The following is a 16,363-nucleotide window of genomic DNA, read 5'->3' on the forward strand; positions in this document are numbered from 1 at the left end:
TTAAAATATCGATCTGCTCTTTACTGATTCTCAATCGTTGCAAAACCAAAACTAGGTGCATGGTCCTCATTCAACCGTAAATGGTAAACTTCTGCACGGTTTTTATTTTTTTTTTCTGTGATGTAAATTGAGTATTAATCATATACAAGGGTAAGAAAACACAAAACAGTACATTGATCGGGAGACAGATATTACACAGTGCTGATAATAGCTATGATAAGAAACAGAATAAATGGATTTGTTCAATTGGAATTGGTTCCTACTTTCCTAGGGTATTAAATTGCAATTAAAAGAATCTACACTTGTTTATTTCTCTAAAAACTAATCGTATCCGAATTCTGCACTTCTTTTGATTATGCTTTACAAGTATTGCGAATCTTACTCTTACATTCAACAGTTACCGCTATTAGCAATCCAAGTGTTTAATAATTTTGCATAAGATTCATATTTACACGCAAGTCAAGCAACATAAAGTAAATAAAATACAAGAATGAGATTTTAGTGTCTAGTTGGACAGATTTCTTCATGTGGGACTCTCCCACGAAAAAGGATTCCCGTTTCTATAAATCACGTGTTGCTTCTGTTTAACTCATATCCAAAAGTAATAGACCAAACAAAAATCTGGTTTATTCGTTTCTCTCTATTTTCTTGAAACGAACAAAATCTACAACCAAAACATTTATCCATTTTGTAAATAATGATTACGTGGAAGCACTACACGAAGTACAGAACGGACCCCATGACTAATGGTAACAATGAATAATTTTGAAACAGTCATCGTTTACTTATTCCAAATTACAACTGAAAACACGTATTTGATTAATATTGCGGGACTTTTCTTAGTTCCGAATGCGGTTTTCATTACATGAAAAGCAGAGATTACTCATTTCCACTTCAAGGTATTGGCACAAAATAATCGGCTTTTGTGACTAGGTTCTTTTCTTCTTCATCAGACGGGTTCTTTTATTAGTTGAAAACAGAAAAGACGCAGCAGGGCTACGCTGCATCTCTCGGTTTTCTACATGCTACTATCTAACTATAAATACACTTTTTCAAAAGTCATCTCCATCCGGAGACGTTCCTCCCACGAAAACTGTTGTTCTCATCCGGTTCTCGTCGATCTATATTACACGCAATATTTACATAAAATACAAGCACGCACGCAGCCAAATGTAACTGTCAAACTCGGAACGCCTACCGAGTAGTTGGCTGTGTGCTGCTTGGCTCAGTACCGTTTGTTCGACTACCACTTCTAAGACCGTCGCCGTTCATGAACATCAGATCGTTGCCAACCGTGTTATGGATCCAGCTCGCAATGCCTGAGGTAATCGAGTTGTAAATCGCTGGATGTGGCCGCTTGCCACAGTTCCCATGGTAACTGAGAACACCCTCTAGCAGCCACTGTCCGGTTCGTTCCACGTGGCACATCAGCGGAGCTCCTTCGTCGTTCTGTAATGAAAGTTGAGTGAAGTTGGTCATTGTTGCATGTACCCTAATATTATCGAAACTCACATAGCAAGTCGTTTTGCTACTGCTGAGGAAACCCGCACAGATGGCATCGTCCGTCAGGGAACCGTTGTAGTGCTCACTGGAGTTGCATTTATCAGCCGGTATCGTTGGCACTGGTAGATATTTGAGGTACTGTTCGGTAGTGGTTATGGCCGATGGATCTGCACCCCAGCCAGCGGTCAGACACAGCTGATCCGGATCGATTGTGGCGTCACCTGCTAGGCAGACACTGCCGACCTGTTCATTGAACTGGAGAGGCTTGGTCAGTCGCAGCAGTACGACATCTCCGGTGTAGAGGAATTGTTTGTATTTGGCCTGTTGAAATAGTGGGTTTAGATCTGCTTTGAACTAATGTAAAGTAAGTCATGCATACCTGAGGATAAGGAACAATCCTCTGAACATCAACAACTTGGTAAGAACTGTTGGCATTGTTTCCTCTGATCATGGTGAAGTTGAACTGGGAAGTTCCAGCGAATAACTTCCAGTTCATTTCAGCAATGTTCCGGTTGTCGATGAACTCCGTTTTACCCATCATACAGGAGTAGCTTGCAAGTGCCCATCGAGGAGATACTGAAACATTACCAACACCGATTATATTTGAGAATATGATTAGGAAGACAAACATTCTTACATATGTTAGCAGTACACTTGATGGCTGCGTTATTGCTGTAGACTAAGGCTAGACTAGGAAGCTGATTGGAGTCTGTGTGAAGTCCACCAGCGATCCGCTGATCCGTGATAGGCGTAATTCTATCACTACCGCAACCTACATAATCCAATCGAAGAATTAATGCTACACACTGACATAGTGTATTTCAATACTTACGATAAAGTTCGCAGTCGATGTTCACCAAGCCTTCGGAACAGCTGGTGGCTAACGCCAAACTTCTCAACAGATTGGTACTGTTCACTCCCACAAATCTGTAAAATGCATCCCCACCCGTTTCGTTCGAGATCGAGTATGACTTGGCTTGTAGATAGCCCAACTCCTCACAGACGGCGTCCGATAACTCCTTGGACCAATTATCAGCACAAACCGGACTTAGTTTCTCTGATTCCACGCGGATCTTCAACTTACTTTCTTCCAAACTAAAGCAACCCCACTCATCCGACAGGTCCGGACACTGTGGTTGCCCATCGCAAACGTATGCACTCGGAACGCATCCACCGGTATTGCATCGGAAGTTATCCACCGGACAGTCGCACAGTCGTTCGTCTTCATCGTTGGTACAGTCCGACTTTCCATCACACCGCCATGCTTCCGGAATACACTTTCGCTGCCCAACGCAGAAGTACTGATCATTGGTACACGTATCCGGGCAATCGCTTTCGTCGAACCCATTCGCACATTGTTCCAGTCCGTCGCATTTCCACTGCGCTGGCAAACACGGCCCCTTCCGTCCACTCGCATCGCACGATATTTCATCAAAGTTGCACTGCAGCTGATCACACTCAACTTCATCACTTCCATCATTGCAATGAGTAATTCCATCACACACATGCTGCCTAGCCAGACAGAAACCGTCCTTACACTGGAAGTGTCCCGGGCATCCCAACCGCTCGCAATCCTGCTCATCGGAATTGTCCGAACAGTGAGACACCGAATCGCACCGTTCCGATTTCTGAATACACGAGCTACCATCCTTGATCGACGTTCCGTTCACACACTCAAACTGCCCGACCGCGCACTTGGTAAACATACCGCTGGCACTGGCCACCAATTCGCTCAGGTCGTCATCGTCAGAATTTCTCGACTTAATTAACGACGTTTCATTCGATCGCTCTGATCTAATCAAATGAAACGTCGTTTCTCCTAAAAAATGACCGGTAGTCGTTTCGAAGTTGGATTCCTGGTCAACGGTTGTCTTCTGTGTGGATGCTAACGGATCCGGAGGTGGCGGCGATTCTTCGAATTTGTCCGGTTTCCTGTCCAGGGGAAGGACTTTCAGGTCATTCTCGGAAATGTCGTTATCTTGGTCCAAATCTTGTAGCGTTCGCTCCAAAAAATCCGTCTTGGTTCTGTCGGTGGTTGTGGGAGCCGTTGGTGAAGTTGCCGTCTCGGTGGTAGAAGTGGCAACAACTGTTGTGGTTGTCGCTTCAGGAGTCGTCGAAGTGGCTTCAGTCGTGGTCGCGGCTACTGTCGTGGTTAGGTCACTTGTGGCAGTGGGTGTTGTCGTTGGCGAAGCCGTTGTTGGTGGTTCTTTCGTTTCAACGGTTGATTCTTCCATGAGTTTCGCGTTTCCGCTTGGTTCGGTAGTCGTTGAAGACGCATTCACTACAGCATGAACAGTAGTTTCCTCGACGTCTTTGTGGCTTGTGGCTTCTACCAAAGCTTTCGCTTGCTTCTCCGTTGTGTCTTCTCTAACAGCGTCAGTTACTTCTTCGGTTTCATCTTTGGAAGCGGTTACGCGTTCTTCCTCTAATTCCAGTTTTGTTTCGCCCATGGTGGTTTCCATTACATGTTTTTCCGTCGTCGGTTCTTCAGCTTCCGTTGCCGTCAGCTTTTCCGCTGTATCGTTAGTCGCTACCAATTCCACATCGCCTTTTGGAGTATCGTCTTTAGAATCATCCATCACCACAGTTGTTGCCTTCTCCGCTTGTTCACTTTCGGTTGTACCGATCTCCTCGACCTCTGCTTTCGGCGATGAGTTTGTCGTTTCGTTCTCTGCCGTGGTAGTCGGTTTCTCTTCTACATGTTCCGTGGATTGTTCGAGCCGAGCACTCTCCCTCTCGGTCGTGGTTGCAACAGCACCCATTTTCCCTAGTGTTGTGTCCTCTACGTCTTTTTCTGTACTGGTCGCCATCAGTTCCTCCTCGCCACCACTGTTGGTTGTCTGTTCGACAATGTTCCTTGAACTGGCAGCCGTGATCAAATCTTCCAGTGAATCAGTTGTTGGAGCGTAAGTGCGAATAGTAGTTGCCACAAACACCGTCTTGGTAACGGTATCCAGCTGCTTCTTGTATTCATTGCGATCGCTTTCCTTGGACAGTGGCAACACTTCCAAATACTGCTGCTGTGAGTCGTTATCAAATCCATCAACTTGACGGTCCAAACCCTCGTGTAAAAACTTCACCAAGCTGGCGTTTTGTTCAATTTCCGGCAAGAACGGTGACTGATCGACGTGAGTCAGCAAAGTTGGTGTTGTTTCGGTTTCAAGAATTGTTTCCGTCACGGCGTACGATCCACGGGTCTTGGCACTAGACGATTCGATGTTGGGCAGGAATGGTGACATATCTTCGTCGTGCTCCTTCGGCTGTTCCAAAGCTTCCGTTGTGGTAGAGAAGCTGGTGGAAGATCGCCACTGTTCGAGCGAAATTGGGCTAGATGTGGCGTAGACGGAGTTTTCCACGGCTGTTGTCGAAGAGTTGTGTTCGAGCGATCGAGCATCGAAGACGTTCATCGGTTCAGTTGCGGGAGTAGTTTTGGCTGCGATCAGATAAGCGCCGGTGGTGGGCTGTGGAACGTCATCTTCGATCGTTTCCGTTACCGGAGCCGGTGTTTCGCCAGCGGTGGAGTGTGGAGAGGTTGAGGATATGGGCTCAGTGCTGGTCGAATGTTTGGTTGCGTCAAGATCAGCAATCATGAAATCTGGCATGGTGTGTTCTTCGGTTGGGTGGGTGGAGTGTTCCGTGGATGACTGGAGCTTGCCTAGGCTGGAAACGGTTGATGAGTGGTGTTCATCGTCGCTTGGTGGTTCAGGTTCAGGCTCGGCGGAGGGTTCGGCCGTGCTGCTAGGGTTCGAGGTAGTGGCTTTGATTTCTTCTACTTCGCTCTTTGGATTGGGTTCGCTGGATGGCTCCGGCTCGCTAGATGCTTCCGGTTCGCTGGTAGGTTCTGGTTCACTACTTGGTTCCGGTTCGCTGGTAGGCTCGGGCTCGCTCTTTGGTTCAGGTTCGGTCGTGGAGGAGGCAATGCCTGCGATTTGAAGTTTACCTGAGTGACCAGAGGAGGATTGTTTTGATGTTGTAGCTTCAGGTTCGCCGGAAGGTTCAGGCTCACTTGCAGGTTCAGGCTCGCTAGCAGGTTCGGGCTCGCTGGCAGGTTCGGGCTCGCTGGCTGGTTTGGGTTCGCTGGTTGGCTCCGGCTCGCTAGCTGGCTCGGGTTCACTTGTTGGCTCTGGTTCGCTGGAGGGCTCAGGCTCGCTCGCTGGAGTTGACGCATGTATTAGCTTTCCGGAAGAAACAGTGGTAGCCTCCGGTTTGGAAGAACTGGAAGGTTGCGGTTCACCAGTTGGTTCCGGTTCGCTAGCAGGTTCAGGTTCGCTAGCAGGTTCAGGTTCACTAGCAGGCTCCGGTTCACTGGCGGGTTCTGGTTCGCTAGTAGGCTCAGGTTTGCTAGTTGGTTCCGGTTCTCCAGCAGGCTCAGGCTCACTAGCAGGTTCACTAGCAGGCTCCGGTTCACTAGCGGGTTCCGGCTCACTGGCTGGTTCTGGCTCGCTGCTTGGCTCGCTCGATGGTTCCGGCTCTGCAGAACTTGAAGGCTCAGGTTCACTAGCAGGTTCAGGTGAGCTGGAAGGTTCTGGTTCACTTGATGGCTCTCCCGCCGGTTCTGGCTCTGGTTTACTGTCCGGTTCAGGTTCAGCAGTTGGTTCAGGTTGTGGTGCAGGTACCGGCCTATAACACGATTTACCATCATCGTTGTTCAACAGCATTCCCTTGGGACAAACGCAAACAAAGTCACCGACACGGGCGTTGAACTCGCAAGCATGCTCACATCTAGAATTATGGAAAACATAAATCAATGCACTATGCATAACAAACAGTCTCATTGTTTCAACTTACCCCATCTCCGAAGGACCGGTATAGCAGAGATCGGGAAGTCGCGCCACCCGAATGGTGTTCACCGGAACGATGTAGGTAGACAAATAGTTTTGATTCTCATCCAAATAGTTAGTCAGTCGTTCCTTCATACTCTCAACGTTCAAAGCATTTGAGTTGGCCCAGCTCACGCGATAATCCACAACTACGGATCCCGGTCTGAAACACAACAAAAGTTTCTTAGCGTATAAATTCTTAGAATAAAAACAATCATCTTACTTCAAACTCATGATCTTCACAAAGATTTCATCACGTGATCCAGGAACATCCAAACTGTCTCTGATTTCCTCTTCCAGTTCAGCGGCCAGCACTTTGTACGCCGAGCTGTTTGGATCCCGGTAGTCATCCAAAAACTCCAAGTTCGTAAGCGTAATCTGCCCTTCCAAAGTGTTCGGCACGTAAACGATGTTCTCCTCGGTAGTCGGCGGAACGGGTGGCACCGTAGACCCCGGCGGGGACATCGTCGAAGGATACTCCGTCGAAGTGGTTTTGTTCTGCGGTCGGGGCAGGGAGTTGTCCGGTGATCCCGAACCAAACACTCCCGCCGTAGCTATCTGGTTATCTTTGGCAAACTGTCGGGATTCCACCGGGGTAGGGCTCTCGTTGAAGATTTTACCCGATCCGGCCAGGATGGCAATGATGATCACTGCTAGCAGTACGGCCAGACCTAGCACCCAGCAGAGCCAGTTTTTCTTCTTTTTCTCGCGCTTGTCCTTGGTGACGTACAGCTTCTCGCCTCTAGAATCGCAAGGTGGTTGATTAGGGAGCGTTTACGGCGGAAGGCTTCGTTTGAACGGATTTATACATGATATTTACAAACTCTGGATATTATACGGTCAGAGACAAATGGGTATGTACAGATCACAGACCTTTTTGGGAGCATCTTGGATTTTTAATACACCTAAGGTGATGTAACAACTTATTAATCAGATACCGAGACCCCAAAAAGGTCACGCGAAAAAGTTACCAGCAATCGAAACAGTCTACGGAGGTTAATGGGTCGCCGAAAAACTCAACAATAATGGATATGAATGTGCATACATGCGGTACTTGCGGATCCCTGCGAGCCGGAGAAGCGTTATTGATGCACTGAAAACCAAGCAGTTCAAGGGCTAGAGTAGACGTTACCTGTCACGGGAAAGCTATCTATCATGGGTTAGGGCGCACGACTTGGTGGTGGAATTCGTTGACGAGGTACACCCCGACATTAACGATACACATTTAGATGACGCAGCTAGTGATGGGTAGGGATTACAGACAAAACATCCGCTTGCCTTCAGCAAAGCGAAGGTTCATCGTGGTGACAAAGATTAGTGACCCCGCAAAGTGACGGCAAATGTTAGCCACAGTTCCTTGGCCCTTGGGTACCTCCGATATTAGGGGTGGATAAATGGAATACATTGGTGATAAATATTTGTTGGATTATATTGATGGTTGTTAAATAATGTCGCTCTCTGCTTCTGAGACAGTGAGAAAAAGAACAAGGGGGTACCTCGTGATCTTGGTCCAATGCTTATAATCCACGGTTCCGTGTACCGGTTCATTGACGGAGTGACCGGTGTAGTCTACACCCCGATCATGCTGACTGTACGCGTGCCGACGCGGTTTTTGGAACGAGACGCTAGATTGTTCACGATATACGTAAGAGATATTAGGGTACTCGGAGGAAACCACAATTGAAGTGACGGCGATGATTGCGGTAGTTATGATAGTAGTAGTGGTAGTTGCAGTGGTAGTGTTGATGACCGTGGAATGATTGGATTGCAGTGTGTCGACATAGACAAACAGATTAGGAACGATTTCGAACTCAAGGCAATTAATTCCAAAAGGAGGGAAGTGACCTGAAGTTCCCAAAATATGTTTGAATGACTTACCTCATAAACTTTCGGTGTTCGTTCACCGGTACGAAATACTCATCGTATGGGTCTCCAATGTCGACTTCGGTGTCCTTCTTAACTGGCAGGGCACTTGATCCATTTTGGTGCCCATTCGCTGGCTTGGACATGTTCAACAGTTCCAAGTTGACCGCTTCGGCCAAAGGCTTCTCTCCATTAGCCTTGCCGTTCATCGAGGTAGCTCCCAGTGACTTCTCCCCCGAGTGCCCGAAAGAACTCAAAGGTCGTTTCTCCTTTTCTGGCTCGAAAGCCGGATTATCTAGTCCGCTCATACCGTTACCGTTTTGTTTGCTATCCTTCAGCGAAGTATATTCGCTGTCGTCCACGGGCACTTCAACGTGTCGTGGTGAAGGCGTCGGGATCGCCGTACTGTTCGTGCCCGAGTTGTGATCGTCTTCTCCAATCGAAAGCGATATCTCATTTTTGAACGCGTAACCATCCCCACTGGCGGAATGGTCATTACTGGACGACGTAGACTCGTCCATCTCGATCTTCAAGCGCTACTCGGCGACCAACACTTTGAATCTGCGTGGGAGACAGAGAACAAAACAAAAAACGGCAGTTAATATCATTTGCATACTCAGAATGCACACTCTTATGAATATGAATCACCCAAGACCCACGACCGTCAATCAAACCGGTAGTCGGTATAAGGAAGTGGTAACACAATAGCCCGCACTTGATTGGTACCTTATACGAAGATCGCGTTCCTTCTGTGCATATCCGTCGCAAACCGCTTCTTCAATCCATTCAACCGCACATATTAGGTAACGACAGTAACAACTACCGATCAAACCACGCTCGAATCGAACGTAGCTGTGACGTCACTCAATCACTGTTCCAGATTCGAAAATTCCACGCTGATTACAAAAAAAAAAATCCGATCCCCCACAAAACGATCAACGTGGATGACTAATATGTTCTCCGGTGCGCGCCCCGAACTGATCTGCGCCCGCCCGCCAGGAAAGGAATGGGAAAGACTTGCAAAACTCTTGCTGGTGGTGTGGTACTCTTTTCTTCCACCTATCCTTCTTTTCTCACATCGCTTAGCAGCACTCTTTGCCCGATCGCGCGGCGGAGCTAGGTTGGCCGCCGACTACCTTGCCCCTTGTAGTGGGTAAGTCGTTTAGCCCGAAGGTGACGACGACAAAGACGACGACGACGACGACGGTTCCATACATCAACAACAAGGTATAAGGTGAGTTGAGTATACAGAGACCATAGCAGCGCGGAAAAGGTGCAAAAGAATGAAATGCCGAGGAAAGAATAGCAAAAAGGGACGAGTAATTCAACTAGCAGGTTGTCCAGTAAACTCTCATACACCTTTCTCTTACGTTGTCGGTATTGAGTTAAAAAAAGTTTAAAGAAGTCAAAATCTTCTATAGGTTTAGGCAACTAATTTGACCAATCATACACAGTTAGATTACAAAATTCCAGCTCAGTATATTTTCACTGAGTTCAGTATTGTCCACCTTTTTACTGAGTTGTCAACAGCAGATTAACCTCGATGCGCTCGGCTCACCAAAAAATACCGAGCTAATCTTAGTTATCAATATGTGCGTTCAAAGAGAAAAGGTTATCAATTTTCTAAAACTTAAGCACCCCTCTTCGAAAAACTGTCTCAGGAATAAATTAGCCCGGCCAGAGAAATTCCAAGGGTCTGGTTTTTCCATTCTCCCTCGAAACACGCTTACCTGGGTTGAAAATAGGGAACGACACTCTAACTTCAATTGGCATGTTCCGAAATTAGTTCGAATTCATCTGCTCAAAAGAAAAAAGGTAGTGGAGGCGCAAAGACAAAACGAGTAGTATAATCTATACCATAGGTTCCCAAACTTTCAGGTGCGTGATCCCCTTTTGCTAGCAGACGAACTTTTCGCGACCCACCATTTGTTGTCTGTTACAATCAAATATTCGACTGCCCCTCGTGACCCCCTGGATGAACACCGGCGACCCCCCTGGGGGGTCGTGACCCACAGTTTGAAAAACCATGATCTATACAAACAGAAACGTTTATTCAATTTCTAATTTCGAAGTGGTTTTATCTATCTATCTATCTAGGGTAGAAGCTTCAGTTTTGGCCAGTCCGGAGTTTTGGCCATAGTGCGGTATTGAGCCTGTTGCGATCTCAATCGGCGTAAATTTATTTTTTACTAGTAGATCCTAATACAATATGATGATTACAGCTGTGAAAACCACACATTTTGATTAAAAACTGGAAGAAAAAAATATATTTCTTTAAAAAATCTGCTCCCATATATCTATTTTGGCCAGGGTGCTTCTAATTTGGCCACTCCCATAAGAAATACACGTGATTGGCCAAAATAGAAACCAAACTTAAGAATATGGCCAAAACTGCGGCAGAGCTTCTATTTTGGCCAGTGCCACTTTTGATACAAAAATCAAGTATTGGCATGATTTCTGCATTTTTCCCTCAAAATATAGATTGAAACCTTTCTTTTGACGCATTGGTTGTTTTCATAGGATTATTGATTATTTTTATAAAAATGATTTCCCTTAGACTGGCCAAAACCGGTGCCCGCACCCTATATAAAAATGAGTTTGAAGTTCCTTTGAGGCAACAAAACTCACGAACGGATGAACCGCTCAGCATGACTCTTGCACGGTTCGATTCGTATTCATGGTGACTGTGTTTATATATACAAAAAGTTACGAAAATCAACAAGAAAAGTAACAAAAATGATAAAGTAGGTACTGATTTTCCATGAGCTGGCAAGTGAATCAACACGATCGAAATGAAATCAATCTAGAGTGCGGTGCTATTTCGAGCTCAATAGTTGTCAAATCACCCCAAGACGGCAAGACAAAGTTTGCCGGGACAGCTAGTTTCAGATAAATTTTCTTCAATATGATTCAGTTTTATTACTTGCACAGTAAATTGAACAGTGTACGGTACATTATAACTAACCTAGCGAAACATTTTTTGTTCTTAACTTGTGAAAGTTACTCTCATCCACTAGACACACAAAAATACAAAAAGGCAGCTATTTTCTAAATCTACGTTATAAAGGTACATTTGATACCAGTACACACTGCTCAACGCAAATTGTTTTGGATTTAGGACATTTGGTCGAATGACATTTGGTCGAATGACGTTTGGTCGAATGGACATTTGGTCGAAACCCATTTTTTGGAAGAAGAAGCATATGACATTTAGTCGAATGGACAATTCGACGAATGGACATTTGGTCAAAAGGCACTAACTGATGAAGAGTTTTGAATGGAAAATAATTTTATAGATTTCGGTATCATAATTTATATGTTACTGAACTTATTCGGTTGAAAGTACGTTTGGTCGAATGGACGTTAAGTCGTATAGCAATTCAATCGTGTTTGATTATATCAAACATAAAAAGCAAGCATTCTAGTGCAGTGTAGGTTTCGGCTCTTCTTTCCAGTTTCACCATTTCATTGCGTTTTGTGTATAACATACTGGCTTTTCCATCAAATATTTTTCCTTCTTTTCAACATATGCTGTTCTTTCAAGTATATTATTTGTGCTGAGAGCGAAGAGTGGACATTATGGTTGTGATTTTTCCTTCTTTTGAACATAGGCTATTCTTTCAAAATTTGTATTTGTACTATGTTTGAATGTTATGGTTGCTGTCTTTTTATCATGAATTTTTCCTTCTTTGAAACATAGGCTATTCTTTCACGTTTATTTATTTCATTGCGTTTTCCTGTACCAACTACTGAATGTTTCAGAAGCAATTTCTCCTTTTGAATACAAGCTGTTATTCCGTTTGATATTTGGATGTTATAGCTGCAGACTTTTTCATCGGATATTTTCCTTCTTTTAAGGACAGATTGGTGTACAAATCTCTTCGTAAACAAAACCAGCGCACCTGATCTTCTTGCTTGAAGCTTATTATAAGTGAGCAAAAACAGCATTATAAAATGCACTGTTGTTTGAAGCTTGCTTCTTGAGAATTGTGCGTCTGAAGTTCTGATGCACTGTTGAAGTGGGATTTCAAGACGTTTGTCCTTAAACATTGGCTATTCTATGACGCAGTGTTGCATATGAACTGAACGCGAGCCAAAATGGTTATTTATGCAACAAGTTGCAAAATGATGATTTTTTTTCAGCTCGAGGCTTGCTTGTTCATCAACATATAAATAATTATGATACCGAAATCCATAATATTATTTTCCACTTACATCCCTTTCCATCAGTTAGTGCCTTTCGACTAGATGTCCATTCGACGAACTGTCCATTCAACTAAATGTCATATGCTTCTTTTTCCAAAAAATGGCTTTCGACCAAATGTCCATTCGACCAAATGTCCGTTCGACCAAATGTACTTTCGACCAAATGTCATTCGACCAAACGTCATTCGACTAAATGTCTTTCGACCAAATGTCATAGATCCCGTAACCCTTTGAATATTAATCGAATCAAATCATAGTCACGGAAACATGTTCGCTCAATGCGTTTGGCCAACCGTGAACAAGATGGCGGTAGTGACTCGGTTAGACTCGAACAAAAGAAATGCGAGCGCCATGGATGGGCAGTTGGCCAACTGCTTCGGAAATTTGTACAATAGGAATTCCTTTAGCTAGTACAATCTAGAATTTCTTCGGCGATTCCATTGTGAATTACTTTGGAATTCAGTACTTCTTTTGGGAATCATTTCGACAATTTGTTAGGAAAATACCTTTTAAATCTTTTCCACTGAAGGAGTTTACATAGGAATTGTTATTTTTAAAACAATATCCGAAGAAATTTGAATATAAAATGTCCAACCGAACTGCAAAGGAATTCGCGAAGAGATTGACAAAAGAAAACTTGTAGAAATTTCCAAAAAAAAAAAACCTGAACAATTCTCGAAATAGCCGGGGCCCGTGGCGTAGTTGGTCACACGTTCGCTTCATATGTGGATGGTCATGGGTTTGATTCCCAGCCCCGGCACTTGCAATTTTTCGTCAGTTGCTCTTCACCGAGAGTGGCTGACACTGATCCTCTTCTGAGCCTCAAGGCTCAAACGGACCTAGATACCTGGACATCGACGAACTGCTACTCATACCTCCTGCTACTCCGACCCCCAATCGGACTGGAAAGGAACATCGGCCATCAATCATCCTTGTGCTTATCATTCTACCATGTATGGAGTAGAGAAGTGAAAGCAGCAGAAAGGCAACCAGTTCGATAAAGAATAATAGAATACATCTAGGCGCTGTACAATACTGTAGGTGCAGCTGTCAATTGAAATCGCTCACGTAGTGCGCTAGTGGACAATAGAGCTGTAAATTAGGTTAAGTGATGAAGAATAAAAAAAAAATATCAAAATAGAAAAGAAACCATTTTAGTTTCTATAAAAAAAATACATATGAAGTTTCTCATGTAGATTCCAAATAAATTTCGACAATAATTGCCAAAGGAATTCCAGAAATAAATAGATTTTCAAAACAACTTGTCGAATCGAATTTCAAAATAAGTTGGCGAAATACATTCCATAGGAGATAACGAATAAATTTCCTTCCAAATTTTCAAAAATATTACCAAAGAACGCACGGTAAACGCACGGGTATTCAGCATGACCATGCTGAGGGTGACGGGTTCGATTCCCGGTCGGTCCAGGATCTTTTCGTAAAGGAAATTTCCTTGACTTCCTTGGGCATAGAGTATATTCGTGCCTGCCACACGATATACACATGCAAAATGGTCATTGGCAGAGGAAGCTCTCAGTTAATAACTGTGGAAGTGCTCATAGAACACTAATCTGAGAAGCAGGCTTTGTCCCAGTGAGGACGTTACGCCAAGAAGAGGAGGAGGAGCAGAATGATTTTAGGTTGGAATTCTCAAAGAATTACGTGAGAAGTTTCCTAAAGAACTATTTTCCAAAGACCATGCCGGAGAAATTCTCAAATGAATTGTTGGAAAAATCATCTAAGGAAATTCTTAAAAAAAATTAAGAAAATTTAAAAAAAACATATTTTTAAGGAATATTTGTGCAAATTCTAAAGAAATGCTCAAAAGAATTTTCGAAGGCTTTTTTAAAGAAATTCCCGAAGGAAATCTATAAGATATTTGTTGGTGATATTTCCAAAGGAATTACAGAAATACTTCCCTAAGTAATAATCAAAGAAGTTTTTTTATTCATATCCACACCCCAATTTACAGCTCTTTTGTCCACTAGGGCACTACGTGAGCGATTCCAATTGGCAGCTGCACTTCCACTTTTGTACAGAGCCTGAATGTGTTATATTATTGTACTGTATCGATAACTGGTTGCTTTTCGCGCTACTTTCACTTTCTACCCTATCATGGTAGAATGATGAGCACGAGGATGTTGATGTGTGTCTGTTGGTTGTTCCTATTTTCAGTTCGATTGGGAGTCCATAATAAGTTGCTGTTCGCCGATTTCCAAGTATCCGGGTCCGCTTGAGCCAAGGGCTCAGAAGAGGGTCAGTGTCATCTACTCTCAGGGGAAAAGAGCAACTGACGAAAGTGCCGGGGCTGGGATCGAACCCATGACCATCTGCTTACAACAATGATAAAGAAATTCAAAAAAATGTACATACCGAATAAAATCCACAAGGAATTGACATAGACATTTTCCAAAAACAAATGTCCAGAGGTTTTTTGTGAGAAATTCCAAATGTGTTACCAAAGAAATTTCCAAAATCCAAAGGAATTACTGAGGAATTTTCAACAGGGATCTAAATTGTACAACAAATTGTAAAACAATTTCCAAATACATTGTCAGGCAATTTATTTGACAAATCGCCGAAAGAATTTGTTTTTCAGAAATTACAAATTTCCTGTAATTTACGTACCTTGTGAAAATTTTGTAATTTATAAGAATGTGGGCTTCGTGGCCGAGCGGTTAGCGGCGTCAGTCGTTTAGGTGTCTCGTAAGCCTCGGAGTGTGGGTTCGATTCCCGCTCCAGTCGGGGAAAACTTTTCGTCAAACGGAAAATTTCCCACTGGGCCACTGGGTGTTATATGTGTTGTCCGTTGTCAAATGTTTGTACTGTTCAGTCTGTAGAGGCCGTAAGGTCAAAGACGGTATAATTGTCTTTTAATAATACTAACAATTTGTCAGTCAAATATTGACAAGTGGTCGTTGTAGTTTTCAACTAATACAACAAAAAGACTATCACTATTAATGTTGTGTTCAAACCTGAAATGCAAATGAGTATCCTGATTTATATTTTTAAGTATTCCTAATTCTTACAATTGTTCTGGAAAATTATTGTTATATACAAATGATTGTTCGCATGCAATAAAACAAACAGGTTGGTCATGGTGAACGTGAAGTTTTAAACGAAAATACAAATCTCCTGTTACGCTGATGCGTCAGATAAAAGCTTATGTATGCTCACTTTGCCAATGAGAAGTGTATTAACCTTAATTTTGTGGAGATTTTGTAGCTTCCAAGATTCACTGAGTTTTAGTTGCACAAAAATGCAATATTAAAGACACGGACACGGACACGTTTAGTACTTCCAGTGAGCTATTCACTCTTTGACGGAAGCACGACACTAGACAACGGACTAGCATGCAACGCCCAGTGGCACAGCCGAAAACTTTCCCTGACAGCTGCGGCGGGAATCGAACCCGCGCTCCTAGCACGATGCGACTAAATGCTTGGTGACACTAGCCGGACGACCACGAATCCACATTAGTTTAAACATTTCACATTTATCTAGAAGGCAGGGTTTCAAAATTTTGCAAATCAGATGAATTGGCAATCCCTAGGAAAAAAAATCCTAGATACGCCAATGCCGGCCCCATTCCATAACATAGCCACTTTCCTTTAATTTCTGGCCGCCATTTTAGAGTTAATGCCGCTATTTCAGATTTCCCATTTTTGGAACCAGGACATCCTCCCCATACCCCATTCACGGCTGTTAGAGCCTGTATGAAGTTGATCATCAATATTAACTTCTTTTCTCGGTCAGCCTAGATAGCTGTGTAGTGTCGGTAGCGATTGTCTCAATTTGCTAAGAATAGCACTACGGACCGCCTGTTCCGGTGGTAAGAGTCCATCAACAGGTGACCCCTAATTCATGGTGTGATGCGGCTAGATGCTTACCGTGCCTAGGATTTAATGGCTAGGGGATCTAATAAAATCTTAATCGCTAAAAGAGCCTGTGGAGTACCAGGGCGCCCTTAC

The 16,363-nt window shown here is 43.8% G+C and overlaps 1 protein-coding gene across 4 annotated transcripts in view; it reads right to left on the reverse strand.

The window, feature by feature from the left end:
- Positions 1-16,363, reverse strand: part of LOC109427093 (mucin-2) — a 261,695-nt gene continuing 245,332 nt past the window's right edge. For 2 of the 4 annotated variants that reach the window (XM_062859095.1, XM_062859096.1), the window contains exons 4-12: positions 8,202-8,747; positions 7,820-7,948; positions 6,547-7,065; positions 6,292-6,486; positions 2,336-6,225; positions 2,141-2,275; positions 1,883-2,079; positions 1,513-1,824; positions 1-1,449 (exon numbers count right to left, since the gene is read on the reverse strand). In XM_062859095.1, coding sequence (XP_062715079.1) covers positions 1,195-1,449; positions 1,513-1,824; positions 1,883-2,079; positions 2,141-2,275; positions 2,336-6,225; positions 6,292-6,486; positions 6,547-7,065; positions 7,820-7,948; positions 8,202-8,707 — 6,138 coding nt within the window. In that variant the 5' untranslated portion in view covers positions 8,708-8,747 and the 3' untranslated portion in view covers positions 1-1,194. Of the gene's footprint in view, positions 1,450-1,512; positions 1,825-1,882; positions 2,080-2,140; positions 2,276-2,335; positions 6,226-6,291; positions 6,487-6,546; positions 7,066-7,819; positions 7,949-8,201; positions 8,748-8,912; positions 9,282-16,363 lie in introns of those variants that run through there. The other 2 variants (XM_062859097.1, XM_062859098.1) reach the window with 2 other exon arrangements.

The sequence above is a fragment of the Aedes albopictus genome, chromosome 3 (genome assembly GCF_035046485.1).
Source record: "Aedes albopictus strain Foshan chromosome 3, AalbF5, whole genome shotgun sequence".
Lineage (NCBI taxonomy): Eukaryota > Metazoa > Arthropoda > Insecta > Diptera > Culicidae > Aedes > Aedes albopictus.